Raw genomic sequence first — 25,982 nt, 5'->3', positions numbered from 1 at the left:
CCCCGGTGTCCAGCCCGGACCTGGTTCTCGAAGGTGCCCTGAGTCACCCCACCCTGTCATTCCCCCTGCCCAGAAGCAGGGGACTCCAATGGCCCAGCCACACTCCAGCCTGTGTGTCCCACAGTCACTGTGTGGCCTTGACCACATCCCATTCCCCTCTACTCCCAGTCTGTCCCCATAGGTGATGCTCCCAGTCAGAGTAGACAAGCTGATAGTGGTGAGTAGGACAGAGGACAGGCATCCTCTCAATGCATGCCTGGCCCCTGCAGCCACCAGTGTTCTGCAGAGGGCACAGGCCTACATTTGGCAGCACTGGCTGCTGTGCCCTACAGGGCCCTGCCTGTGTCGTTTCTCAGGCAGTCCTCACCTCGGCCATGGCAGCCCCTTTCTCTTCCTGCTCTGGGTTCACTCTGGACAACCTCACGTAGACCTGTGAGTTTAACAAACCAAGAGCACAAGAGCCTTCAGACTCACCTCTCCCCCTGCCCATGTCAGTGTCTTGGGAAGACCCCAACCCCAGTCCCCTGGGAGAAGGTTCAGTGAGTACCCCACCCCATGGAGTCCCCTACTCTGCCTGGCTCCTCCCTCTCCCCATAACCACCTTCACCCATTCTGTCGTCATATCTCCATGCTCCTATGTGTCATGGTTCAGCCACCACCAAGGCCTCTGTCCCTGCCCTCCCATCACCTCCCACAGTGGCCAGAACCCCCTCCCCGCACAGTCTGGCTCCTGCTGCTTGTGGATAGGATCCCAGTGCCTGGGCTTTGGGGTCCTCCCAGGTCTGTCCTCCTGGCCTCCCAGCCGCCTCCCTCACCCCTACACGTACATGCCTTGTGGACATACCATGCTTGTGGATATACCCCTGCAGAATTTGCCCATCTCTCCAGGCTCAGCCAAAGGGCCGTGGCCTCCACAAATCCTTCTGGGAGCCCCTGATAGCACTCAGCAGCCTGCCACTGTGAGCCCTGCCAGGGCGGGCCTGCGAGTGCTCAGCGTCCAAGCATAGAACAGGCCCTGAGTGATACTGGAGGAGCCCTCCAGTTTTTCCCGTGGGCCTCAGGAGCCCAGACACGCTCGGCCCGTCTGGTGATGGAAGAGAATTCCAGAGCACGTGGGGCCAGCTGGGTGGGGACAGCCTGAGGAGAGCCTCGTGACCCTCCTCCCCTCAGTCAGCTCTGTGGCCTGCTGTGGTCATCAGGGCAGTGGGCAGTGCATGATGAGAGGCCCTAGGAGTGACTCACCGCAGCCCAAGCCAGGAGGGACTGCAGGAAGGAGCACCTACTGTGTGCTTTACAAGTGAGGAGGTGGCTCAGAGAGGGTGGGTGACTGCCTGAAGTCACACAGTGGGAACCAGTGGCCCAGGTGACTGAAGCCTACTCCTCCCCAGGTGGCCTCACATGCTAGGCTACTCCTGTGAGCTGCTCAACCCAATGGGTTTGGCCCTGGCTCAGACTCCTTTGGTGATCCCCCAAGGCTCTAGGCTCAAGACCCTCAAGGTGGCCTCCTTGGCTTGCCACGCTCCCTCCCGCCCTCAAACACCCTTGCCAAGCTGTGTCCTTTTAGGACATCACATGCACTACTGATCCTTCGTCTGCTGCCTCCATCACCTCCCCGACCACCCACGTAGAAAGAGGCCTTCCCCACTCTCCCCCTGAACACCAAGCACACAGCACGGCACACCTGTCCTGGCAACTTGTGACACACGCCTGCGACAGAGGACGAACGAACTGTGGGGCTTCCAAAGTACCTAAGGAGACATACAGGAGGCCGTGTTTTCCAAAGCAAAACCCACGTATGTGCCCCGAAAAGGGTTTTCACTTTGTTTCCAGGAGCAAAAGACCATTTGAGAGATACAAACGATGTTCTATCCCAGGGTTCCAACAGCTACAACACACCCCCTCCTCACAAAGGTCCAAACTGATATAATTCTGGACACCTCCTCACCCATGTGTTTGCTCTTAACCGTCAATGCTCTGGGTGCTGCCACCCCAGGACCTCCAGAACCCTGGCTCCGCCCGAGGCCCCACCCACTCGCTGACCAGCACACCAGATCCTTCTCTCTCCCTGTCACCTGATCCCTGCAGGCCCGCCCTGCTCCAGCCTCCTCTTGCTAGTCAAAGGCCCTAGCCTCACTCACCCCAAAGCCCATCCTCTGCGGCTCTGCCAGGGATCACCTCCAAACATGACTTGGGGCGTGGCTCCTTTTGCCCCTGCAATGGCCGCTCCTCACTCAGGAAAGAGCCCCCACGGAGCTTCTCTTCCACCTCCCTCTTCCTGACTGTGGGACTCAGCCATTCTCCATACAAGCCCTCTCCTCTCCCAGGCTCTTCCCTGCCTGGGTGCTCCACCAGCTCCTCTACCAGACTGAAGCCCAGCCCGTCCTCCCAGGCCAGGCCCAGCTCTCAAAACACGTCTGCCAGGCTAGTGCTCTGGGCCACCCGGCTGGGCACTCGCGGCACCCAAGCCCTGCCTGCCCTCCCACCCCAGCATGCCCTGCTCCCATGGCAGCAGCAGCAGCAGTGGTCATCCACCCACTCTCCACCCCAAATAAGAGCTGCCCTTGTCCACCAGGCTTGGAACCACTGCCGGCCTGGCCACACCCGTGCAGTCCCTCTCAGGCACCACTGGTTCCAAGGACACAAGCCCTCGAAGGGGTTTTCTTAAGACCCCAAAGACGTTGCAGGAAATTGGCCCTAGTGGGACAAGAACCAATGCAGGGTCAGTCCCTGTGGCCAGGAGAGGGAAATGGGCTTGGGGCTGGCACTCTGGCTGGACCTAGGCAGCATCTCTCTTGGGCCTGACTCCTGACTGGGGAGCCACAGCAAGGAGGAACAGGAAGGGTTACCACAGTCCTGGGTGACAGCTTCCTTCCAGTGGGTGTGGAGTGGGCGCTCCTGCGAAGCCGGCTTGGCTTCTAGGGTTCCAGGGGCCCTGTTCCCCCCAGGCCCAGTCCCCACTCACGGCAGCCTGGCTTTATGACTTCACATGCTGAAGTCACGTGGAGACAATGCTGAGCGTTCCACCCCTCCAAGTCCAGGCCCAGCCCGGCCAGACGGCCCCCACAGTGTAAATGAGGACAATGCCGGCTGGCCCACGTCGGGAGGGGATGTAGAAGGCAGCAGCGCTGGCCGCTCCTGGCACCATGGATGATGCCGCGGTCCTAAGGAAGAAGGGTTACATCGTTGGCATCAACCTTGGCAAGGGCTCCTACGCAAAAGTCAAATCTGCCTACTCGGAGCGCCTCAAGTTCAACGTGGCGGTCAAGATCCTCGACCGCAAAAAAACACCCACCGACTTTGTGGAGAGATTCCTTCCTCGGGAGATGGACATCCTGGCAACCGTCAACCACCGCTCCATCATCAAGACCTACGAGATCTTCGAGACATCAGATGGGCGCATCTACATTGTCATGGAGCTCGGGGTCCAGGGCGACCTCCTCGAGTTCATCAAGTGCCGGGGAGCCCTGCATGAGGACGTGGCACGCAAGATGTTCCGCCAGCTCTCCTTGGCCGTCAAGTACTGCCATGACCTGGACATTGTCCACCGAGACCTCAAGTGTGAGAACCTTCTCCTGGACAAGGACTTCAACATCAAGCTGTCGGACTTTGGCTTCTCCAAGCGCTGCCTGCGGGACGGCAGCGGCCGCGTCATCCTCAGCAAGACCTTCTGTGGGTCGGCAGCGTACGCGGCCCCCGAGGTACTACAGGGCATTCCCTACCAGCCCAAGGTGTACGACATCTGGAGCCTGGGCGTCATCCTCTACATCATGGTGTGCGGCTCCATGCCCTATGACGACTCCGACATCAAGAAGATGCTGCGCATCCAGAAGGAGCACCGCGTGGACTTCCCACGCTCTAAGAACCTGACAGGCGAGTGCAAGGACCTCATCTACCGCATCTTGCAGCCAGATGTCAACCGGCGGCTGCACATTGATGAGATCCTCAGCCACTCGTGGCTGCAGCCCCCCAAGCCCAAAGCCATGTCTTCTGCCTCCATCAAGAGGGAGGGGGAGGGCAAGTACCGGGCCGACTGCAAACTGGACACCCGGCCAGGCTCGAGGCCTGAGCACCGGCCAGACCATCGGCCCGACCACATGCTGGGGGCCAAAACCCAGCACCGGCTACTGGTGCTGCCCGAGAATGAGGACAGGATGGAGGACAGGCCGGCCGAGACCTCCAGGGCAAAAGACCATCACGTCTCCGGAGCCGAGGCGGGGAAAGCGAGCACCTAGTTGTGCTGAGGGCCCGGGGGGCGTGGAGCACGGTGAGCGCCCACATAAACTAGGTAGGCAGGTAGGAGCTGAAGAAGCCACAGGTGCAAGAACAAGTAAAATCGGTCAATTAAACCACTATTTTGATTACGTTCTATTAGCTTTCTTCCACTTAGTAGCAAAGACGTTAATTGCTGACCATCAAATAAACCACAAAGTGTATACAAGCATCGAGAGCACCCCGTGAGGAGTCTTTTTCTCTGGGACTCAGCCAATCACCTTCCCTGCGGCGCGGGGGTCTCTAGCGCAGGGACTCTGCAGGTCTCTGCAGGGACCGGTGCTCAGGCTCAGGGAGACTCATGGTGAGGCCCTGCAGGCAAGGAGAGGACTGCAGCCGCCACCACTGCCGGGCCCCCCACGGGTCTCCCTTGGACCTGCCCCATGCCCAGAGTGCCCAGGGCTGGCCAGGTGCACACGTCTCCCCACCTCAGGGGCGGTGCAGCCCACCCTGACCCCATCCCACTCCCTCAGACATCCCCTTTTTCTCAGTATCCTCCTCTCTCTCCATTCTGGGGGTTGAGACTGGTGACCTTGGCCACTTGAGTGTCCCTTCCAGACCCCAAGGGCAGCCCCAGCTGAGACCTTTCAGCTCACCCTCCCCACCCCTTCCCATTTGCCCACATAGCAGCCCTCAGTTCTGTCTCCAGCCATTCCCCAGGGCCTACTCTGCACATCAGCCAAGAGCTTATGTAGTCAGCACCTGGCCCTGGGTGGCCCTGCCTGGACAGCATCCTCCTCTGCATCTCACTCACACCCACTCAGTCCTCTGCCTCCCCACTTCCTGGGGGCTCCCCTGGGCTCAAGCCCACCCTTCCCAACGGGAGAAAAGCACCAAAAGCTGCACTTTCCTGAGCCCTGGGCAGTCCCAGCCCTGGGCCCATGCTCACCCGCTGAGCCCACCTCCAGCCACCATGGTGGACACAGGGCACAGCCAGGGCTCAACCCCTGGGCACTCGCAGGAACTACTATCGAGGAGCACAGGTTAGTGGGCGCCCAGAAGGTGGCAGGCCTTGCGCCAGCCTCCAGAGAACATGGTCCTCATGGAGGGAGCAAGAGGACTGACACAGAAGGACCCAAGAAGCTGGCCTGGTGCAAGGCTTGGCACAGGGCTGGGCATGCTCAGAGCAAGGACTCTGGTCTCAGCTGATTCCAGCTGTGCCTTGCTGAGCACCCTGGGCACAACCTGACCCCATCTGAAGCCTAAAGGGACACGTCTGGGAGCCAGGCCATGGTCTTGGGGCCAGCTGCGCCCCTAGTGCAGGGCCCCACCTCCATGTGAAGCAGCTGGCCCTGGGCCTCTTGGGGCTCAGGCACCAATACCCTCAGGCCCTCAGGCAAGTGCTGAGCCATGGTGCACCGGGCACTCTTAGCCCCACTGCTTTTGACACCATGGCCCAGGGTACAGTCATCTGGGGCTCCTGCTGGTGGGAGTGACAGTGAAGTGAGGCTGGTGACACTGCGGCATGTGCCAGGCAGGGCCTGGAGTACTGGGAGAGAGAAGAGCAGGTGGAGAGAGCCCTGCCCCACCTGAGCTGGGAGCAGGTGCAGGTGATGGTGAGGCCACCGAGAAGGTACCTCATGCAGGGGTGTGACCTCATATGTAGGACCCACACAGCCCTGTCACCAGCAAACCACACATGCCAATCTGCCTGGGAAGGCTGCAGACCTGGGCCCAGAGCCCCAGCTGAGCCCGGCGGGTACAACTTCCAAGGCTCTGTCCTACTCTCAGAGGAGCAGAAAGAACTTGGGTGGCCTGGGCGGAACCAAGCTGTGAGCTCAGCTCAGAAGGCAAGTTCCAAGCCCGGGGTGCCACAGAAAGAACTGCAGGAGGTGGTGGGAAAGGCCAGACACCCTGGCCCTCCAAGGGTCAGGCCATCCAGCAGCTTCCTCCCCAGGAGGCCTGCAGTCCTGAGACCATGATGCAGGCCCCAGGGCAGCCCAAGGGCTGTGCCAGCAGCAGGATGGAGAGGCAGCCCGTCAGAGAGCAAGAGGTGTTCTTTAATGACGGTGAAACAGAAACAGGCAGGGGTTCCACAGAAAACAGTATCGGCAAAGCCCTGGGAGGCACCCCAAGAAGGCAGCGAGTCCTGTGCCAGCCCGGCTGTGGCACGGCACTCTTCTTCTGTAGTTCCTCGGATAGTTGCTGCTTTTGGCCTGGGCCTGGGTCCCCAGAAGGCTGGAGTCCTCTGCTGGGTGGACAGCTGCCCTGCAGGCTCCACAAAGCTTCCATGGGCCCAGCCCAGGCTTGGCCCTAGAAGAAGTCTGAGGCTTTGCGCCGGGCAGGGAGCTGCAGCAGGTTGTCTGTGATGGAGGCTGGGTCCTGGCTGAGGGGGGTGCGTGTGGCAGAGCCAGGAGCCGGTGTGCTTGTGGGGGTTTGGGGCCCGCCGGCAGGGGTCTTGAGGTGGGTTGGGCGTGCTGGGGATGGTGTGTAACTGGCCCGCAGGGCCCGGTCTGTGTACTTGCTGGCCGTCCTGCTCACGAGGCGCTGCAGAGCTGGGGACATGGCCGGGCTCAGGCCTTTGGGCGTGAGGCTGGGGTGGAAGGAGTGAGCAAGAGAGGCAGGATTAGGCCGGACTGAGCACCACTGGTGGCAGGAAGAGGGACAGGAGACCTGTGGTCATTCTGGGCTCAGGACATTGGACAGCCTGGCACACAGCAGTGAGGCCAAACTTGAGGTTAAGTGGTGGTGCTGCCCTTGGCTGTGGGACTAGACCCAATTTTCTCCGAGGGGAATGATAACACCTGCGTCCACAGGGCTGAGAGGAGCTCACAGTGGGACAACGGGCCTCTTGGGGACATGCCAGGGAGGAGGTTGAAAAAAGACAGAGCAGAGCCCTGTGTCCTGGTTTACGCGAGGTCATGCTCCGGGTCAGCGGAGCTGCCACAGGACCAGCACAGAACCCCTTGGCCTGCCCCGCAGACCACGCGTCCACACTGCATGGGGGTGGTGCCGAGCAAGAGCAGGGAGAGACCCCCACGCAGGTCAGGCGCCCCTCACCTGGCCAGGTTCTCTGTCACTCTCCGCAAGGCCTCCTGCTTCTTGGCCCGGTTCTTGGCAGCAGCCTCGTTGGCCATCTTCAGCCCTAGCCGCTCCCTGCGGCCTGGCTCCAAGATCTAGAAGGCAGTAGGTATGTGGGTGCCCCTGCCATGAGCCAGGCAGGCCCTTGCTGCTGGGAGTGCCTGCCTCTTCCTGTGGCCCATACAATCCCAACAACTCACTGGCTGCCTCCCCTAAAAGCCCCCTGAAAGCCCCCAACCAGCCCGCCTGAGCTGTCCACCTGCCAAGGGCCCAGCTCTCCCGTCTGTCCTCGCGTTCCTCTCAAGGCCAGCACTGCCGAGTCAGGAACCTGACAATCTTCTACGAAAAGAAGGTCTTGTTTTAATCTGCTTCCCTCTGATGGCCACAGTGAACAGCCTTCTGCCTTCATCAACCTTCTGGAGTTCTTCTGAGAACTTGTCAAGATTTTTTTTTTTAAAGATTTTATTTGTTCCTTTTTCTCCCCAAAGCCCCCTGGTACATAGTTATATATTCTTAGTTGTGGGTCCTTGTAGTTGTGGCATGTGGGACACCACCTCAGTGTGGCCTGATGACCGGTGATGTCCACGGCCAGGATTTGAACAGGTGAAACACTGGGGCCGCCGCAGCGGAGCGCGCGAACTTAACCACTCGGCCACGGGGCCGGCCCCTCAAGATGTTTTTCTATTGAGATGCTTATCTTGGTGTTTTGGTTTGCATTTTTAACTCACGAGAGCTTTATCTGTGCAGATCATACTAAACTATGCCATCCAAATTTCAGCTATTTGCTCTTACTTTTATCTACGTGTGCATTTCCCGCTGTGCTGACGCCTGTCATTTTCAGGTAGTGTAACCTAGCCACCACCTCCTCTGTGGCGCCTCCCTTTGCTTTTGGGTCCTTCCCGCCTTGAGATCAGATTAAACAGTGACTGTTATTTTCTCCTAATTGTCTTACATTCACTGTCTTCAAATTCAGCCTTTCCAACTTTCTAGAATTCACTTTGCTATGCGTATTAAGGACCTGGTCTACTTTATTTCCAAAACTGCTACTCAGCACCGCTTGAACTGGTCACCTCTAACACAGCCTCAATTCTGCCTCAGACTACGGCTTCTTTTGGAATCTCCCCTTTCCTATTGACTGTGGTTCCCAGGTCAGTGGCACGAGCTGACACACCTACAGCCTCCTGGGGTGCTTCACTATGACAGCACACGTGCTGCCCCATTATTCCTCTAGCAAGTTTTTCTTGGTTATCCTCGCATCCCAGACAAATTTTAGAACCAAGGTACCAAAAGACTCCACGTCCACTCTGTCCGGACACGTCAGCCTCTGACCTACTCAGGCAGGGTGAGCAGCGCCACCCTGGGGCCCACGTCTTCACGCACGGCCAGTGGCAGTGGTCTCCTTCCCTAAGTTTGCGCTTTCTTTACAAAAGCTAGGTTTTCCTAGTTACTCTACATTTCTGATGCTACAGTGAGTGATGTCTCTTTTTCCATTGCATTTCAAACTCACTGCTGCCAGTGTTTGAAGGACTAGTTCAAAATGGCCTCTGACCCAGCTCCCACACAGATCTTCTATGCTAATTCCAGACTCCATGCCTGACTCGGGGCTTTCAAAGCAGATGATGTAATCCCGCACCCTTTATCTCTGCGACACCACCAGCCTCTGCCTCCCTCGATCTCCCCACACTCCACAGCCAACACAGGCAGCAGCCCAGCACCTGGACAACAGGACTGCAAGCTCCCAATTTTGGGGGACCTCTCTTCCTTCCCCTCCCAAATTATGCCAGTCACTCAGTTCCCCCAACAAACTGGTGCAGACCTGAGCACCTTGCTTTCCCCACACCTCTCCAGGGCCCTACCTGTCTGCCCACTTGCCCATGCCATCCTGGGCCCCCAGATCTCTGCAAGAGGGCTCTCTCTGCAAGCACACAGCCCTTCTGAGGACACAAACCACGTCCCACAGAACACTGAGGTTCTGGGACCCTTCCTGACCCTCAGGGCTGCAGTGTAGTTGGAAGTCCTGGTCCACCTCTGAGACTGCCCCTCATCTTTGAACAGCCCCATCCTTCGGGCCTGCAGGCTCAGAAGGCCACAGCCGCCCCCTGCCTTGGTGCCTTGGTCCCATCCTTGACACACCCACTCATTCACCCACACCTGCCCCCATTGCCCTTGTCCCATTCTTAGAAGCACAGTGTCCACAAAAGGGTGCAGCCTAGGATGCGGCCCGGCCCACCAGTCGGCTCTGCTTTAACTGATGGCAACTGGACATATCTCTGTGCATCGAGCTACAGGTACTCAGAAGGCCATGCGTCCTCTTGGGGTCCCACTCAGGCTCTCCTCACCACAACCCACCTTGAAGGCTGGTCCCGGCGTCCTGTCTACGTAGGGGGTTTCTGATCCTTCGACTCTTAAGGGTGTGTTCTCGACCTCCCCCCAGGTCATCAGTGGGGACTCGTTCACACCTGTGGATGGAGAGCCGACAGCCACCTCAGGCTAGGTGACCAGGTTGGGGCACCACCCAGGTCCTCCCTCCTGCCACAGCCATTCCCCCTGTGCATGCCCCAACTAACAAACAGCAAGGCTGGCAGCTGACCCTCTCTCCTTCCCCAGGACTCCAGAACCCCGGCACCTCTGCCCTGTGAGAAGTAAACGCCAAGGCCACTGTGGGCCCAGGGCAGGCCCAGACCCCTACAGCCATGGGGCTTATCCTGGGGGAGGTAGGCTCCCCCAGAGAAGCTGGACTGGGTCAGCTAGGCCCGCATCTTAGCACAGGGCAAGGGGAGCCTCCTAGAGGTCACTGGTGACACCCCACCCCAAGGGAGAAGACACTCGGGGATTTCCAGAGCTCCCAAACCTCCAAAGACCCTGGGCAAATCTGTGGTACCTCCACATGCCCTGGCCTGCACACAGCAACCAGCACCCCAGGGTGCAGAAGCCAACGTGTGGGAGGAAAGACAAACACCATTGCACCATAACACTGTCCTCAAGGCTTCCGTGCCTCCTGAGCCCCCACCCTACAGTGCTCTCTGGATTTAGGCTTATAAGCCCCGCACACCTGCTGACGTGAGACCCAGAACTAGGACATGTTACCCCAGGACTAATGGGGACACTGAGCCCAAGCCAGGCCAGTGGCAGGAGGCAAGTGGCCTAAGGGAGGGGCACACGGCCTGCAGTGCCCCTCAGGCCCATCTTGCCCACGCAATATGGGCCAGCCCCCCTCGCCACTCCAAGGCCACAGGTGTACCCAACTTCCTGCAGACTGTGGCTTGGCTTCGTGCATGTGTCCAGAACAAGAAGCCACTGCCTGGCAGCCCACTGGATTACACTGCCCTCACTGCCAATCAGGCCCACCCACCTTCTACACCACTCTGCAGGCCCGCCAGAGCCAGTACGTCCAGCAGAGCCAACACCCCCAGCCCCCAGCACACCCAGTCTGTCGGGCTGAGCTTAGAGTGAAGCATGGAGACTGCCTAGCTAAATGGGTGGGGCCCCACACATCTCAGGTTGGGACTGCCTGAGTCCAGCCCTGTCCTTGCACAGATGGGACACTGGGCCCTGAGTCACATGAGGTGTGGGGCAGACCCAGGGCCTACCACCCCCAGGCAGTCCCGTTGGCAGGCCAGCTTGCCAGTGGGCACATGTCTCACCAGGGGCAGGAGAAGGGGTGGCAACAAATCCAAATCCGCCCACTCGGGGGGACTCCTGGGGGATCAGCTCCTTGCCGTCGGGGCCCACCTTGCCCTGTTTGTGCTGGAACAAGCAGAGAGGCTGGTGTCAGAGGCCTCCTGAGCCCACTCTCCCCAGCTGGCTGACAGGCAGGTGCACAGGAACACACTGGGAACACTCCCCTCCTCGGGCAGAGTGGGGCCCTGGGGCTAGTAGCCCCCTTGAGGAAAGAGAGGAGGCCCCTGGCCCCCACAGAGACCTGGAAGACCTGACAAAGTGACGTCCAAGCAAGGGGAGCTCCCCCTCCTTCCACGCAGGGCAGGGCCGGGCCCTTGGCCTCAGGCCACACCCACATTGGCTACTTTCAGGGCTACTGGCTTCTAGCCCCCGCAGGGGCCACATCGACTATGGTGCCCGTGCTCTGCCATCGCTCCCACAGGGCACCTATGAGAGCATCCAAACCGTCTTCCCACCTCCGGCCTCCCAGGCTTCGGTTCCGTGACCACAGGAGGCACAGATGCACAGCCCCCATTATCTTGCTCCCGGGCTCAGAGATCTCTGCTCTCTGCCATGCCAAGCCCCACCTACCCTCTGGGCCAGGCTCCCTTCTGGCACTTGCTGGCTCCCCAGCCTCCCCACCACAGACTGCCCACCCCACTGTCTGCCCCCCCAGCGCTGCCTGGTGCATGAGTGTGGGGCTGGCCAGACTATTCAGACTCTCAGCAAACTCTCTTCTCTCATGCCCTTGCCCACCAAGGGAGCTGGCACAGATCTGGACCCACAGAATGTGTCTGATCAAAACAGCGCCCCAGTGAACACTCAGACGGACTGAGAAAAGATTCAGGACCTTGCCACACAGGGGCCCCAAACAGTCCTGCAGTGCTGAGCTCCACCAAGCCCAAGAATGGTCCTAATTTAAAAAGGAGCAGCCAAGATCAGGGAGGCTGTGCCTACCCACAGCCGGCCCCCTGTGGCCCCCGTCACTCACCTGGGCATTGAGGGCAGCAGCCTGCTGCAGCTGGGACCTGCTCAGGGCCTGGCTGAAGGGGTCCCTGAGGAAGCGAGTATTCTTATGCACCACCTGCCGGGGCTTCTTAAACAGCTGCTCTTCATCAGGGACGCCTGGCAGATGGAGAAGAGATGGCAGCAGGTGTCAAAGGGGTCAGTCAGCCCCACTCAGCCCCATGCTCAGGGCCTGAGGGACAGGCCAAGTCACTCCCCGCTGACCAGAAGCACAGAGCCCAGTTCAGTCTCCACATGGCAGAACCTTAACGACGCTGGGGAGGGCCTCACTCTCTTGCCAACTTCACACACCTGCCCTGTGACAGACTAGGACCCCTCCAAGGCCCAGGATGCAAGGAGGCACAGACACACCAGCCTGAAGGCCAGGTCCAAACACACAGTCTGACAATGCCGCCTGCTCACCCTCTGGGTAGTACATGAGGGAGTTCTTGGCCTTGTACTTCCAGGTCTCCACGCCAGCCTGGCCGCTCCCGATGGCTTGGTGCTCTGCTGACGGGAGTGCAAGATTATCTTTCTGCCTCTGCATCACAGGGGTAAAAGTGAGGGTCAGAGAAGCCCCAGGCACTGTGCCCTGGCCCTGGGACTCCCCCACCCCAACAGAGGGCGCCTACGCCCCCGCAACCAGAGCAACCTTCTCAAACTCCTCCTCGGCCTGGTAGAGCCAGGCGTGGCGTGCCCGACTCTTCTCCTTGGCCACCTCCATGATCTCCTGGAAGGAGGCGTTGTCCTCGCTTGTGTACCGGCTCAGGAAGACATCCAGGCTGGGCAGGGGCTCCTTCTCTTCCTCCTCACCAGCCTCTCCTGCTCAGGGGTGCAGGGTGGGTGACACAGAACCACAAACGACACAAACACCACTTTGCAGTCAGTCAGTCCTGGGAACCGCAGTACCCCACAAGTAGGGCTGGAACCCTCCCCCCGACCCCACGTCTGTCCCTGAGAGGGCACGCTGCCAGACATCTCCCTACCTGGGAGTGGAATCATCCCACCCCAACTGCCCAGGGAGCCCTCAGGGGCTCTCCTCATCTGCTGGATGCCAAGTGTGCAATCTGTTGCACTGGAAGGGGTCTATCCAGGTGTTAGACAAAGAGCAGGACATCACTGTGTGTCTCCCTTGGCAAAATGGTGCCAGTCGTGTAGGCCCGGCCTCCACAGCCCCGGGCTCCCCTCCATCCCAGGACCTCCTTCCCCTGCCTGCTCCTCCCTTCCTGGAACCTGTGCTACAGGTGGGGGGCTATCACCTAAGCCTCTTGACCTCCTAGTGGACCCTGACGGCAGGGAGCCTGTATGATCTGGCGCTCAGGATAGAGCCTCACAGGCATGGGGCCACAGCCCGGCCGCCCCCCTAGCCCCCGCACCACCACTGAAGGCACCCCCACTGAGGTGCTGCTATCACACTGCACACGGCGGTACAGACTTCAGTGGGGCCATGGGGAGGAGAGCCTTTTCTTCCACCCTAGTGACAGTCTTAACCATCTACTACCGACTAGGCTGTGCACAAGGCACGTCAGCTAAAAGTTCAAGAGCCGGGGTCAAAAAGATGAGGACTCAAACCCCATTCCACCACCACCACCAGCTCTGAGACCTGCAGAAGTTACAGCCTTCCGAAGCCTCGGTTTCCTCGCCTGAGCCTGTGAATGACGATGGTACCTACCACTTAGGTTGCTGAAAGGATCCTGTACTTACTGACAAGTACGGGGAATTTGAAGGAAAACAACCTGCATATTGCCTGTGAAGCCTGCGTCATATTGCCATGGAGAATCAGGCTCCAAGGACCCAACGTGATGGACCGTGTTATTGGCAGAAACAGCTAGGTTTTAAAACAAAAAACACCATGTCTGTGTGAGCACACAGGCCATCTGTGTTAGTACAGCACATCACAGACTAGGATCTAGTAGAGAACGCGTCTTGTCCATCTGTATGGGCACTGACGTCCTACTACCGACGGGAACAGTGATGCCCGTGTGGAAGGCCAGGAGCACGCGGTACGCCTGGGTTCAACAGGGCTCAGAACGCTCCTTCCTAGAGAGACGCCCTCGTAAAGTTAGGATGGATCACGCACCCCAGCAAACACATGGAAGCAGACAACTCGTTCATTTGTTCCACGCACGTATTTCTGGAAGTTCCATAACACACCACACGGGGTTCTAGATGCAAAGCATACAGATGGAAGCAAGACACAGAACCTGTTCTCGTGGCGGGGAGAGACAATGAAAAAACGAAATGCCTTTCTAAATGCCATGTCCTGAGAAAACTAAACCAGGCGGGAAGGCACAAAGCACCAGGGCGATCAGGGCGATGTGACTTTACACTGGAAGGTCAGGAAGGGGTTCTCTGCACGGGCCACCCCCAAGCAGAGAATTGAAGGAGGAGAAGGAGGAAGCCATGCAGTTATCCAGGGGAGTGACCCACTCAGAAGACGCAAGTGCACAGGCCCTGAAGCATCTTAAGGAGACAGTGAGGAAAGGAGCCCTCCCAGGCCCATGGAGCCCACTGGGTGGAGGGTTGCACACAGTGAGCAGGCCAGTGAGAGAAGTGGTGAGATTTCCATTCCACAGAGGAGGGCTGGAGGCTCAGAGGATTGCCCGAAGTTTGGGAGCTGGACCCAGGTCTTCTGCTTCCTAGACCAGAGCTCTTTGACCCCCCAGGTTGCCATTTAGGCAAGGAGACCTGTCAGGGACAAGACGTGACCTGCCTATGGACCCCCCCAGAGCCTTACAGAATGAGATTCCCAGGCAGTCCCAACTGTGTGTCCCAGAGGGTGCTCACTCACCGTCACCATCCTCCAGGCCTCGGCCCCGGCCTCGGGGCTTAGTGCCCACCACTCCAGCGCCTGTGTGCACCTCAGGGGTTTCAAACGTGGCTGGAGTCACATCTGAGGGAAGAGAGGGTGTGGTGATGTAATGGGCCTGAGCTCAGCAGGAATTCCTCTCTCTGCCACCCACAGGAGTCCTCTTACAGGGCGGTGGGGGCTCTCGGGACATCTTGCCCAGATCAGAGCCAAACTTGATGGCAATCTGGCGCATCCGTTCCAGGTCTCCATTCTCCTCAGCCTCCAAGTACTCCTTCTGTGCCTGCAGCTTCTCCACATCGGGAAAGAAGTCCCTCTGGATGACCGCCTGTAGGCCCTGCCAGGAGAGATCAGGATAAAAGTTAGAGCTGCTACCTGGGCGCCCGCCCCCCACCTCTCACTCTACTGATGTACATGCTAAGGTCCTTGCTGACCCCCAACTTCTGCCTGGCCAGGTGATCCCCAGAGCTTAGGGGCCCATTCTAAAGAGGACGAACATCTCATGTGGCCTTGCTGCAACATCTAACATTACTAAACACTCCTCTGATTTCCATGCAACCCTTCTCTCTCCCATCACTAAATGGTCATTCTCATTTTCTTTTGCCAACTCCACCTCCACGCTAGCTGGACCAATGTGGGTGTTACCACCTTCATTCCACCTATGATCTACCTCCAACCTGAACTCTTTTCCCAGGTGATTTCAGCCACTCACACCACCCCCCCAACCGGTTGAGATTCCCAAGTCTGCCCCTCCAGCCAAACATTGCTCCTGAGCTGCACATCTGTGCATCCGGCTGCCCGCTGCTTGCATACCCTAGAGGCTTCCCAAACATAACCAGTCCAAAACCAAACTGACTTCCTCCAGTTCCTGGGCCAGCTCCTCGGCTTCAGCATGTGGGCGGTAGGATTAACACCTACCCACTGCGAGTGAGGCGCACTCACTAAATGATGCCGCCACCATCGCAGCCTGTTTCCAGGCCCAGCCTTTGCACTTGCTATTACTACTCTCTAGAAAATCTTCTCTGCCACCATCTTCCCAGCCTGTCAACCTCGCGCCTTATTTCCCTGAACCGCACCACATACAAACAGAGCCGCCCCCTCTCTTCCCCGACAACACTGCGGTGCTTCCCCCATCAAGGGCACCTCCTCCGCACTCTGCTTATTTGGCTCTGGGGACTGTCCACAGCCCAAGGGCAGGGACTTGGGCCGCTCTGCCTCCAGAAGGGGACGGGAGGACCCCGACCCTAACAGAGTGCGAGGCGGAGGAGGGACCCAGAAGTCACCGGCTTCTGCACCGAGGTCTTACCTCGATGTACTCTTCCTCGTCCAGGACCCGCTGCTTGCTCGTCGCAGCCCTGGCCTCCCCGGCCGCGCGCTTCCGCCGGGACCCGGACGCGACCGGGAGCAACACATCCCGGGCTGAAGCACTGGGCGTCTCCATCCCTATCCCAGGACCCTCTCGGCCGGCGCAAGCGCGTCACAGGGTCGGGAGGAGGGCGGGACCCATTCAGCTGCGCAGGCGCTTCCAACAGTTGGCCAATGGGAGAGCGCGTTTAAAAGGCCGGCTCGCGCTCCGTACTAACGTCACTATGAGCCTTGAGCTTTATGGGAGTTGTAGTCTTCCCCCCCCCCCCCGCTCTAGTCTTGCGTATCCGGGCTTGTGAGCACGAGGGGGCGCTGTGGTGGTGGTGGGGGGTGGGGGGTGGCTAAGGGGCGTGTCGTTCAAGCTAATCGTGAAAAATTCCTGCACTGAGGAATTGAAAGGCCTCGGAATTCCAGTTTCTCGCAAATAATCACTGCATGTGCTTCTACGTTATTAAGAAAAACACACTCTTCAGGAAATTTGGTTATATACGAGTTTCAAAGCTTTTATTTAAACTTTATGCAAGAAAAGAATCCTAACATAATTCTTTCTCAATATTTATTTAACAAAAGAAAAAAGAAAAATACGATGGCTCAATAAAGAAATGTCTGGTCAAAAATTATTAAGTCCCTGGATTCCAGAGTGGGCTTTCCAGAAGAGGGCTAATTCTCACTGAAGTGGACCAGTAGGTTGCCTAAGCATTCTTCAGGAGTGATCATTTCTTCCCAAAAGGAGGTTGTGAATTTCGTCAGAGAAGAAAGATTTGCCCTGGAATGATTTAGTACAATAGGCAGTCGTTCCGTGGCTCACAGGGGCCTCCATGGTGACGGTTCCTGCCCTTGCAGCACTGACAGCCAAATGGGTTAGACAGACACTAGTTAGGTCATCCCACAGACAACTGCAAAACCGCAGCCACTGGAGCAAGAAAAGAGCTTGTACCTCGGCAATCTTACCGAGGGGGCAGTCAGGAGAAGTGGCCCCAGGCAGGAAGTGGTTGCAGATCCAAAAGATGAGCTGGCATTGATCAGGTGGAGAGGGAAGAGCATGAGCAAAGGCCCAGCAGTAGGAGGGAGACAACCTTTGGGTATGCACACAGTACAAGGAGCAGTTAGGTGCAAGATGACACGAGAGGGGCAGGACCAGGCTGTGCCGGGCCTCGTGGGTCATGGTGAGGAGTTCTCTTTTTATTCTAGGAGCAATGGGAAGCCCTGGAGTGTCATATGCAGGGGAGAGGCAGGTTCAAACTTGCACCCTGGCTTTCATGGAGAATGAATTAAAGAGAAACCAGAGTGGGTGCAGGTGGACAAGACTAGAGGCCGCTGGCGGTCAAGGTGAGAGATGATGGCAGTTTTCATCAGGCTGCGCAGTTGAAGCTTGAGAGAAAATAGATTCTGAGATTGGTTTTGGAAGTAAAATCAACTTGCTGTTGGCCTAGGCACAGTGGGTGAGGAGCAGAGGGCTCGGGGTGAGTGCCAGCCCTCTGGCTCATGCACCTAGTATGCGCAGGGGAAGAGCTTGCTGTGGGCTTCCAGGTGCAGTAGTCAAAGGGACAGTTGGACATTAACATCTAGCTCAGGGGAGAGGCCTGGCTGGAGACGTAAAGGTGGCAGAGACGTGGGAATGAGAGGCTGAAGGTGGAAGAGAGAAACCAGGGAGAATTTGAGATGGGAGGGACTCAGCCTCAAGGACACCTACGTTAATGGCCAGCTGTTGTGTTGAGCCCACCATGGAAGAGCTAGAAAGGAAGGAGAAAAATCAGGAGCGCAGCATAGTCACTGGTCCCGTGAAGGTGTAGCTCTGATCATGGCTTTCCCACACAATGACAGACAGCCACTCAGCACAGGAGGGTGCAGGCCTTGGACCCTAGCAAGGTGAGGGCGTCACAGCCTGTGGGGGCCTCTGCAAGCTGACTGTGCAGTCTCCAAGGATGAGGCCAAGAGTCAAGGAGAAAAGCCTTGTGACAGCCAACAGTGTGCATCCTGGGGAGTGAGGGGAGGGGTGCTGTCCTGGAGGCACTGGGCATTGTTAGGGCAGCCCTGGCTGGGGACACCAGACCCACTCAGTGTTATCTGAACTGGCCAGCCTTGGAGGGTCCCAGAGCTGCAGCCCTGGCTCCTGCATCTTTTATGGATGGACTGTGTCTCCTGCTAGATACCCCCCATTCCCTCCAGGACTTGTGAGGAAGCAGAACAAGGTCCCTAAGCCAGATGAGGCGGGTGTTAGGTGCCTTGGGCCCACTGTATGCCTACTTGGGGAACTGAAGCCCTGTTTTCACACTGTCCTTCACCCTGGGGCCAGAATGATGGAGGGGAGAGCCGACATTTTCCAAGGCAGTGGGAAGGTCTCCCCAATCAGACCTCCTCTTGACCCACAGGATGGCAGGGACTGACTGCTGTGAGAGAGGCAGACACCAGAGCTGGGAAATCCCCCAGAGGGAGGAGGCCAAGGTGCCCAACTGCGAAGCAGGCCAGCAGCACCTAGAGGCTAGTGCAGGCTCCCAGCGGCCGGCTATGGTGTGGGGCAGTCTGCTCTGCTGGAGGGCACCCTGGCACAGGGACTGAGGATTTACTGGGCTGTACTCCCAAAACAAGGCAGCCCAGCACGCCCAGGAAAGGGGAAGAGCAGCAGGTCCCAGCGGACGTGGCCGCGCACGTGGCGGTGGAGCCCGGGGGGGCCTTGACTCTCGACTGCCTTCCTGGTGTCTGCAGTGCTTGTTTCTGCGCACCCGCACAAGGCTCACAGGACTAAGGAGCGGGGAGGGGGCTTCTGGAGACGACCTCACCCAACTTTCTTATTCCACAGGTCTGGACACTGAGGCCCTGCCCAGGACCTGCAAGGTGGCAGCCACCTCAGCATGCAGACACCCTTCCCTGCTGCGGGAGGGCTGTAGGCCACGTCAAGGAGGCCAAGTCCACGCTGAGCAGACGACGGAAGCCAGCACGCCCTAGCAGGAAGAAGGGGATTCTGGATATCCTGTGTTGACAAGGGGGAGTCCTGTCCTGGGACGGGGTTAGCGCCGTCCGTGGGGTGCCGTTGGCGGGAGGAGGAAACTGACCTGCTGTGTGCCCCGCCCCCCCAGCCCCCAGGGGATCTCCCGGGTCCTCCTGCCCGCTAGCCATTTGGGAAGAGAACGCACGGAGATGCTCAGATTCCCCTCCTTTAGCGGGGCAGGCGGGGCACGGACACACACACAGACATCTGTTTTCCTGCACAGGGGCTCCTGCGTTGAGCCTTAGCTCCCGGATGCAGGAAGCTGTGCAGACGGCAAGAGGCTGGTGTCCTCTCTCAGCTCCTTTTCGAGTTGGTCTGTCCACTCTCTGAGCCGGCCCCAAAGGACGCGGCCAAGCTCAGGAGGAGCTCCCAGAGCCATCAACAGCTCTCCTTGGGGGGTTTCTTGGGTCCGGGCAGGAGCCTCGCGGACGCTGACGCGCGCTTCTGGTGTCGCCACTTGGCCCGGCGGTTCTTGAACCAGACCTGAGCAGAAGGAGGGACTACTCAGGTCCAGCTCCAGGACCCGCGCGTCCCACCGGGCTCCCATAGGTGGACCGGTCAGGGGGCTTCCGGACGGGGTGTGGGCGGATGAGGGCTGCGGGGAGGGCACCAGGCAGCGGCCGCGCGCCACCGTCTCTTAGCAGCAGCAGATAGGGACGGTGGCCGGGCCGCGGAATCGAAACCCCTTTTCCGACCGGACCAGCCACCCTTTGCATCCCTTCCCACCCCGCTCCCACCTCCGCCAGGTGGCGCCCAGGGCGCCCCTCCTGCAGCGCTGTGCTCTTCCGAGCTTCCCAAACTCTGGAACATGAACGTGCGCCTCATTTACCATCAAGAGAAAAAAAGTCTAAAACAAAGGAGAAGAAAACTAGCCTTACCTCCCCTCCAGTTCCAGCGACACTTTCCCGCACGTGCCTGGCCCCGCCCGCCCCTCGGCCGGGAATTAGCCCTGCGCGCCCTCCCTCTGCCGTGACGGGACCCCCGCGCCAGGGCCTTCTTTGGAAAAGGAGGAGGAAGGCAGCGAGCCCTCCGGCCCCCCTCGCCGTCCAGCCAGCCGGGCACTCACCTCCACGCGCTCCTCGCGCAGGCGGATGCGGCCAGCCAGGCGCTCGCGCGTGCCCACGTCGGGGTACTGGTTCTGCACGAAGAGCGCCTCCAGCGCCTGCAGCTGCTCCTCGCTGAAAATGGTGCGGTGGCGCCGCGTGCGCCGCTGCGGGCCCGGGCCGCCCGCGCCGGGCAGCGCCCCCGAGCCTCCGGTCGGCGCGGCCAAGGGCAAGGGCGCCGCGGGCCCCAGCCTCAGCGGCCACGGCAGCCGCGCGCCTGCGGGGCGAGGGCGCGGTGAGGCGCGGGACGGAGAACGCGCACCGCACCACCGCGCCGCGCCCGAGGACCCCTGCGCCCGCGCCCGCGCCCACTCACCCAGCCCGGCCGCTGCCTCCGAGGGCCCGCGGGGCGCCGCGCGGGGGCCGCAGCAGCAGCAGCAGGCGCAGGGCGCGGCCTCGGGCGCCTCGCGCTCGCCGGACTCCGCAGGGCTCTGGCGGCCGGCGGGCTGCGGCGGGCGGGCGGCCCGGGCCGGGGGGCTGCGCTCCGGCAGGCTGGAGAGGATGTGCTCGATGGAGAAGGGGCAGGGCTGCCCGGGGCCCCTTCGGCTCGCCGCACCCCCCGCCGCTGCCATGCCGGCCCGGCCCCGCCGCCGCCGCCGCGGGAATATATACGTCGGGGGACGCGCGCCGTAATCCCCGGGCCGAGCGCCGAGTCCACGCGGGCTAATCCCGCCGCTCCCGCCACGAGCGCGCTAATCCCCAATTGCGGCGGCGGCGATCTCGCTCTGCATCGGCGCGTGGGGGCCGGGCGGGCCGCGGGGAGGGGGCCCGCAGGAAGACCTGTGCCCCGCGTCCGTCCTTCTGTCTGGCCAGGGCTAGCAGAACGCGCGGGCAGGGGACGCGGCAGAGGACCGCTGCCCACTGCCCGCCGGACCCGGCGATCCTCGCCCTGCCTTTGGGGAGCCTTCTCGAGGACGCCCCGACCCTGGCAGGCCCCTGGGTCCTCTCCTCCGGTAGCCACCGGGGTCAGGGCTGACTCCTCGTCCTCTTTGGGGCCCTACCGAGGCAGAGGAGCAAGTCTGGAGAAACCCACGCAAACTTCGCAGTCTCCTGGCCCCCAGACTCCTGGGCTTCAACCTCAAATGGGGCCCAACGCCTTCGGCAACCTTGTAATCCCACCCCTTAAGAGCCTGGTCCTCAACTTCCTGGAGGAGATAAGGGCGCGGGCACGAAGCTACTTCCGGTCACCACCAAACTCGCAACCCAGCTGCCCCGTGCCCCTCATCCTCCGCCTTCTCTCCTGGGTCAGGGAACCTTCCGGAGTCATCCAAGGCCCCTCAGTGCTCTGGAGCCGCCCCTCATCCTACTTTCCTATATGTCCCAGAATCCCCCCAAAACATTGAACACTCCTGCCCCACCTTCTTCACGGCCGGCCGGGCTCAGAGCTGACTCCACCTCCTCACTTTTCAGCCCAGGCCAGTCCCGCTCTGTCCGCGCCATCCCCAGGTCATTCCACCCAACGTTGCTGGTGACCTGCTCTTTGACAAATATAGTTAAGACCGTTCCATCTTCAGTTAAGCAGCATTGGACGGCCGTCTAGGACTTCTGCTTGCAGCCCTCTTCCCTGGACCTCTGAAAAGATATGGTCAGCTTGCAGGACAGATCAACAGCCGCCTGGCTTTTATATCCCATCTGTCACTTCCTGGCTGTGGGACCTTCCATAGGTTTCTTCACTTCCCTGTGCCTGGTTTTCCCAATCTATAAACGGGCATAACAAGAGGGCCCTCACTGCAGGCGCTCTCAGGGCTCAGCCAGTTAGGATGTGTGAGATGTTAGCACACCGGGGCTCCATGGAAGGTGGGTGCAGATCCAGGGCAACACACATTCCCACCCTCCTCTCACCTCACCAGCCCTTCCTCAGGTTCCTTTTCTGACTCCACTCTGGTATCCGTGAAGACACTTTGGACTTCAAGTGACAGAACTTGCTGACTCAACTACAGCCACAAGAGTCCCAATATAGGGTGCCCAGGACTTGTTAATCTGGAGGCTCAGTGAGGGAGCCACCACCTCTGCGAGTGGCCCTGCCTCATGGTTGCAGGATAGCTGCCATGGCTGCAGACCTCCCATCTCTTCCCACATGTCCCTTTGGATGACCATGGAAACCTCTACCAGCCGACCTCCCTCCAAGAACCGTATGCTCACCATTAGGTCAGAGAGGCGAATGGGGGTCCACTTCCCATCAAAGTCAGAGTTCCACTAGGATGGGGGCGACAGGGTCAGTGGTCAGGAAGGCTGAGCCCGCCTCCTCACAGCCCTCATTCTCACCCCTGGTGACTTCCTCCAGCCTTGAAGCTTCAGGTACCATCTCTGTGATAACGACTCCCCAGTTGATACCTCCGGCCTGATCTCTCCCTCCGCTCCAGGCTAGCATCTTCCGAGTACACGCTCCAGGTCTCCATTTCCATCACCAGTAAACATTTCCCAGTCACCATGCCCGGAACAGACTCAAGATCTCAAAATCTGTCCCTTGCCTAATTTTCCACACCTTAATAAATGAGTCACCCACACACCTCTCTATCTCTAAATGCACCATCTCTCCCCCATCCACCTCTGCGTATACCCATCTCTTCACCAGCCCACCTTGGTAAGCGGCCCACCGTGGTGCTTTTCAAACATGGCAGCAAATTCTTTAACACTCTTCCCTTCAATAGGTAGAATCGAATTCCCTTCTCCTTAAACGTGGGCTGGCTTAGGGACTCTCTTCTGACCCATAGAATGCAGCAGAAGAGACACTACCTGATTTCTGAGGCCAGGTCACACAGCTGGGAGGTGCAGCTTCTCTCTCTCTCATCTTGGGATGCTTGCTCTTCAAACTCAGCCACCTTGCTGCATCAAGGCACCAGCAGCCGCTCTCCCACTGGAACCTACCAGAGTCTCCAGGTGAAATCTTTCTGTTTTGTAGCATTTTACACAGGCTCTGGCAGGTCACAGGGCCAGGCACAGGGCTGCTTGTGCCAAAACCTAGACCTGCTGCTGACCCCTTTCCTGCTCTGGGCTTGACTCAAAGCTGGCATGCTCTGTATCACCCCCAAAATGGCTCATGGCCGCATTCACAAGTGCAGAACATGCTGCCTCCAAAACCCAAAGAAGCGTCCCTGCACGGTGCTCTTTTTCAGTGGCAGGTGGTGCAGGGCACAGTGACTCATCCTTTACTTTGAGGGGAGGTTCCAGCATGGAACATCAGCATAGGACCACTGGAGGCCCGGACATCCTAGAAACTTACCTTTTTACTACTGGGTTGTGAGAGTTCTTTATACATTCAGAATATATGCCTTTACCAGATATATAATTTGCAAATACTCTTCCCATTTTATGGGTTGTTTTTCACTTTATTGATGGTGTCCTTTGAACACAAAATTTTAAATTTTTGAATAAGTCTAATGTATCTATTTTTTTTCTTTGGTTTCTTATGCTTTTGGTGTCATGTCTAAGAAACCGCTGCCAAATACACGGTCATAAAAATTTACCTTGATGTTTTATAAACTATAAACTTTATGGTTTTAGCTCTTTCCTTGATCATTTGCATATGGTGTGAGGTAAGGGGCCAGCTTCTTTCTTTTGCATGTGGATATCTAGTTGTCTTGGCAACATTTGCTGGAAAGAGTATTCTTTCCTCCACTGAATTGTTTTTGCACCCCTGGTGAAAATCAATTAACTATAAATGTGAGGACTTATTCCTGGATTCTGAATTCTGCCTCACTGATCTATCCTTGTACAAGTACTAGACCGTCTTGACTACTGTAGCTCGTCTGTCAGTTTTGATATAGAGAGGTGAGAGCCCTCCAGCTTTGTTCTTTTCCGAACTTTTGGTTTGGCTGTTCTGGTTCCCTGGAGTTTTCATGTGAATTTTAGGATCAGCTTATCAGTTTCTGCAAAGAGGCTAGCTGGAATTTTGATAGAGATTGCATTGAATCTGTAGATAATTTGGGGAGTATTGCCATCTTAACATTAACTCTTCCAATCCATGAACATGGGATGTCCTCCATTTATTTATATCTTCTTTAATTTCTTTCAATAATGTTTTGTAGTTTTCAGACTATCAGTTTTTCACCTCTGGTTAAATTTATTGCTAGATACTTCGTTCTTTTTGATGCTATTGTAAACAGAATGGTTTTCTTAATTTCATTTTCAGATTGTTCACTGCAAGTGTATAGAAATAAATTGATTTTTGTACATTGACCTTGTATCTTGCAATCTGCTTAATTTATTAATTCTAATAGCTTTTTGTGGATTCTACAGGATTTTCTATATGTGACATCATGTCATTTGTAAACAGAGATCTTTATTTTTTTACAATTTGCATACATTCTGCTCCTTTTCTTGCCTAATTGCCCTGGCTAGAAACTCCAATACAATGTCAAGCAAAAGCAGTGGGAGTGGGCGTTCTTGTGTTGCTCCTGATCTTAGAGGGAAAGGATTCATTCTTCATCACTGAGTATGATCTTAGCTGCGGGTTTTTCATGGATGTCCTTTATCAGGTTGAGTTCAAGTTTCATGAGAGTTTTATCACAAAGGGATGCCGTATGACCCATCTAGTTTTTGCAGGAGCCAGACTAATGAATTAAATTGACATTTGCTAGAGACAAGCATCCTGCATCCTTTAAGTCTTTAACCAAGACATTCACCTCTGCTGTTCTTCCTAGGAGGCAGCATTGTTTTTTCAGTCTTTGTGAAGGGTTGGGCAGTTCAGGAGCTCTCACAAAATAGATCTTACTCGAAAGGTCAGAAACCATTGTGGATGTTCTGCCAAATGCTAAATATGTCTATTCCAACTACACACTCAAAACCTTGAGAAATAACCAGTGGATAGGTCAGGATCCCATGGACCCACCATGAGATGGTATCAGGCCAGTCTTCCACTTACTGCCTGACTTCTCTATACCCTACTCTAACAGGAGGCTATGATGGCACTTTGGGTCCCAGGTGTCAATATTAACATGGAGCCTGTGTCCAACAGCTCTAAAATGATCTGGGTTTTCCCTTTCTCCAGCATACAATTACCTGAGTAAATAGACATAGGTCCCTTTTCAGAAGGGTTAGGGGAATCCCTGCTATAAATGTTTCCCCTCGTGTTGCTAGATCCTTCCTCGACAAGAGAGAGAAAAATGATTGATTGAATAAATGAACAGAGTCTCAGGGACCTGAGGGACCCTGAGATAGACCATAACATCTATCATATGTGCCACAGGAATCCCAGAAGAAGCAGAGAGAGAATGGGGGTATGTATTGGTTTTCTATCACTGCTGTAATAAATTGCTACAAATCTGGTGGCTTAAAACAATACAAATTTATTACATTACATTTCTGTAGGTTAAAAGTCTGACACAGGTCTCACTGGGCTAAAATCAAGGTGCCAGCAGGGCTGTGTTTCTTTCTGAAGGAAAATCTGTCCCCTTGCCTTTTTCAGCTTCTAGAGGCTACCTTGGCTCATAGCCCATTCCTCCATCTTCAAAGACAGCAATGGTGGGTCAATTCCTTCTCACAGTTCCGTCACTGACCACTTCTGCCCTCTCTTCCACTTATAAAGACCCTTGCGACTCCACTGGATCTGCAGGAATACTCTGGGATAACCTCCCTATCTCCAGGTCCTAAACTTAATCACGTTTGCAAAGTCTCTTTTGCCACGTAACATATTCACATATTCACATATTCACATATCCACATATTCACATATTCACATACTCACATACTCACATATTCACAGCATATTCACATATTCACAGCATATTCACATATTCACATATTCACATACTCATATATT

General features: G+C 57.2%; 3 protein-coding genes across 3 annotated transcripts; 1 reads left to right on the top strand and 2 right to left on the bottom strand.

The window, feature by feature from the left end:
- Nucleotides 1-2,931: 2,931 nt before the first annotated feature.
- TSSK2 (testis specific serine kinase 2) lies at nucleotides 2,932-4,438 on the top strand. Its single transcript, XM_008542933.2, has one exon. The coding sequence runs from the start codon at nucleotides 3,144-3,146 to the stop codon at nucleotides 4,230-4,232; it is 1,089 nt and encodes a 362-aa protein (XP_008541155.2). The 5' UTR covers nucleotides 2,932-3,143; the 3' UTR covers nucleotides 4,233-4,438.
- A 1,810-nt stretch (nucleotides 4,439-6,248) lies between these two features.
- On the bottom strand, nucleotides 6,249-16,355 carry ESS2 (ess-2 splicing factor homolog). Its single transcript, XM_070628156.1, has 10 exons — nucleotides 16,071-16,355; nucleotides 14,933-15,101; nucleotides 14,747-14,848; nucleotides 12,608-12,777; nucleotides 12,379-12,496; nucleotides 11,942-12,075; nucleotides 10,935-11,037; nucleotides 9,640-9,749; nucleotides 7,270-7,385; nucleotides 6,249-6,802 (listed from the first exon to the last, which is right to left on the bottom strand). The coding sequence occupies exons 1-10, from the start codon at nucleotides 16,203-16,205 to the stop codon at nucleotides 6,523-6,525; spliced, it is 1,437 nt and encodes a 478-aa protein (XP_070484257.1). The 5' UTR covers nucleotides 16,206-16,355; the 3' UTR covers nucleotides 6,249-6,522.
- Nucleotides 16,356-16,606: 251 nt separating this feature from the next.
- GSC2 (goosecoid homeobox 2) lies at nucleotides 16,607-24,347 on the bottom strand. The gene is made up of 4 exons (XM_070626762.1): nucleotides 22,958-24,347; nucleotides 20,538-22,417; nucleotides 20,185-20,438; nucleotides 16,607-19,601 (listed from the first exon to the last, which is right to left on the bottom strand). The coding sequence occupies exons 2-4, from the start codon at nucleotides 20,791-20,793 to the stop codon at nucleotides 19,497-19,499; spliced, it is 615 nt and encodes a 204-aa protein (XP_070482863.1). The 5' UTR covers nucleotides 20,794-22,417; nucleotides 22,958-24,347; the 3' UTR covers nucleotides 16,607-19,496.
- Between the last annotated feature and the right edge of the window lie 1,635 nt (nucleotides 24,348-25,982).

This window comes from Equus przewalskii, chromosome 7 (assembly GCF_037783145.1).
Source record: "Equus przewalskii isolate Varuska chromosome 7, EquPr2, whole genome shotgun sequence".
Classification (NCBI taxonomy): Eukaryota; Metazoa; Chordata; class Mammalia; order Perissodactyla; family Equidae; genus Equus; species Equus przewalskii.
Note: the sequence above shows the minus strand (reverse complement) of the source record. Positions and strands in the feature narration are given on the sequence as shown.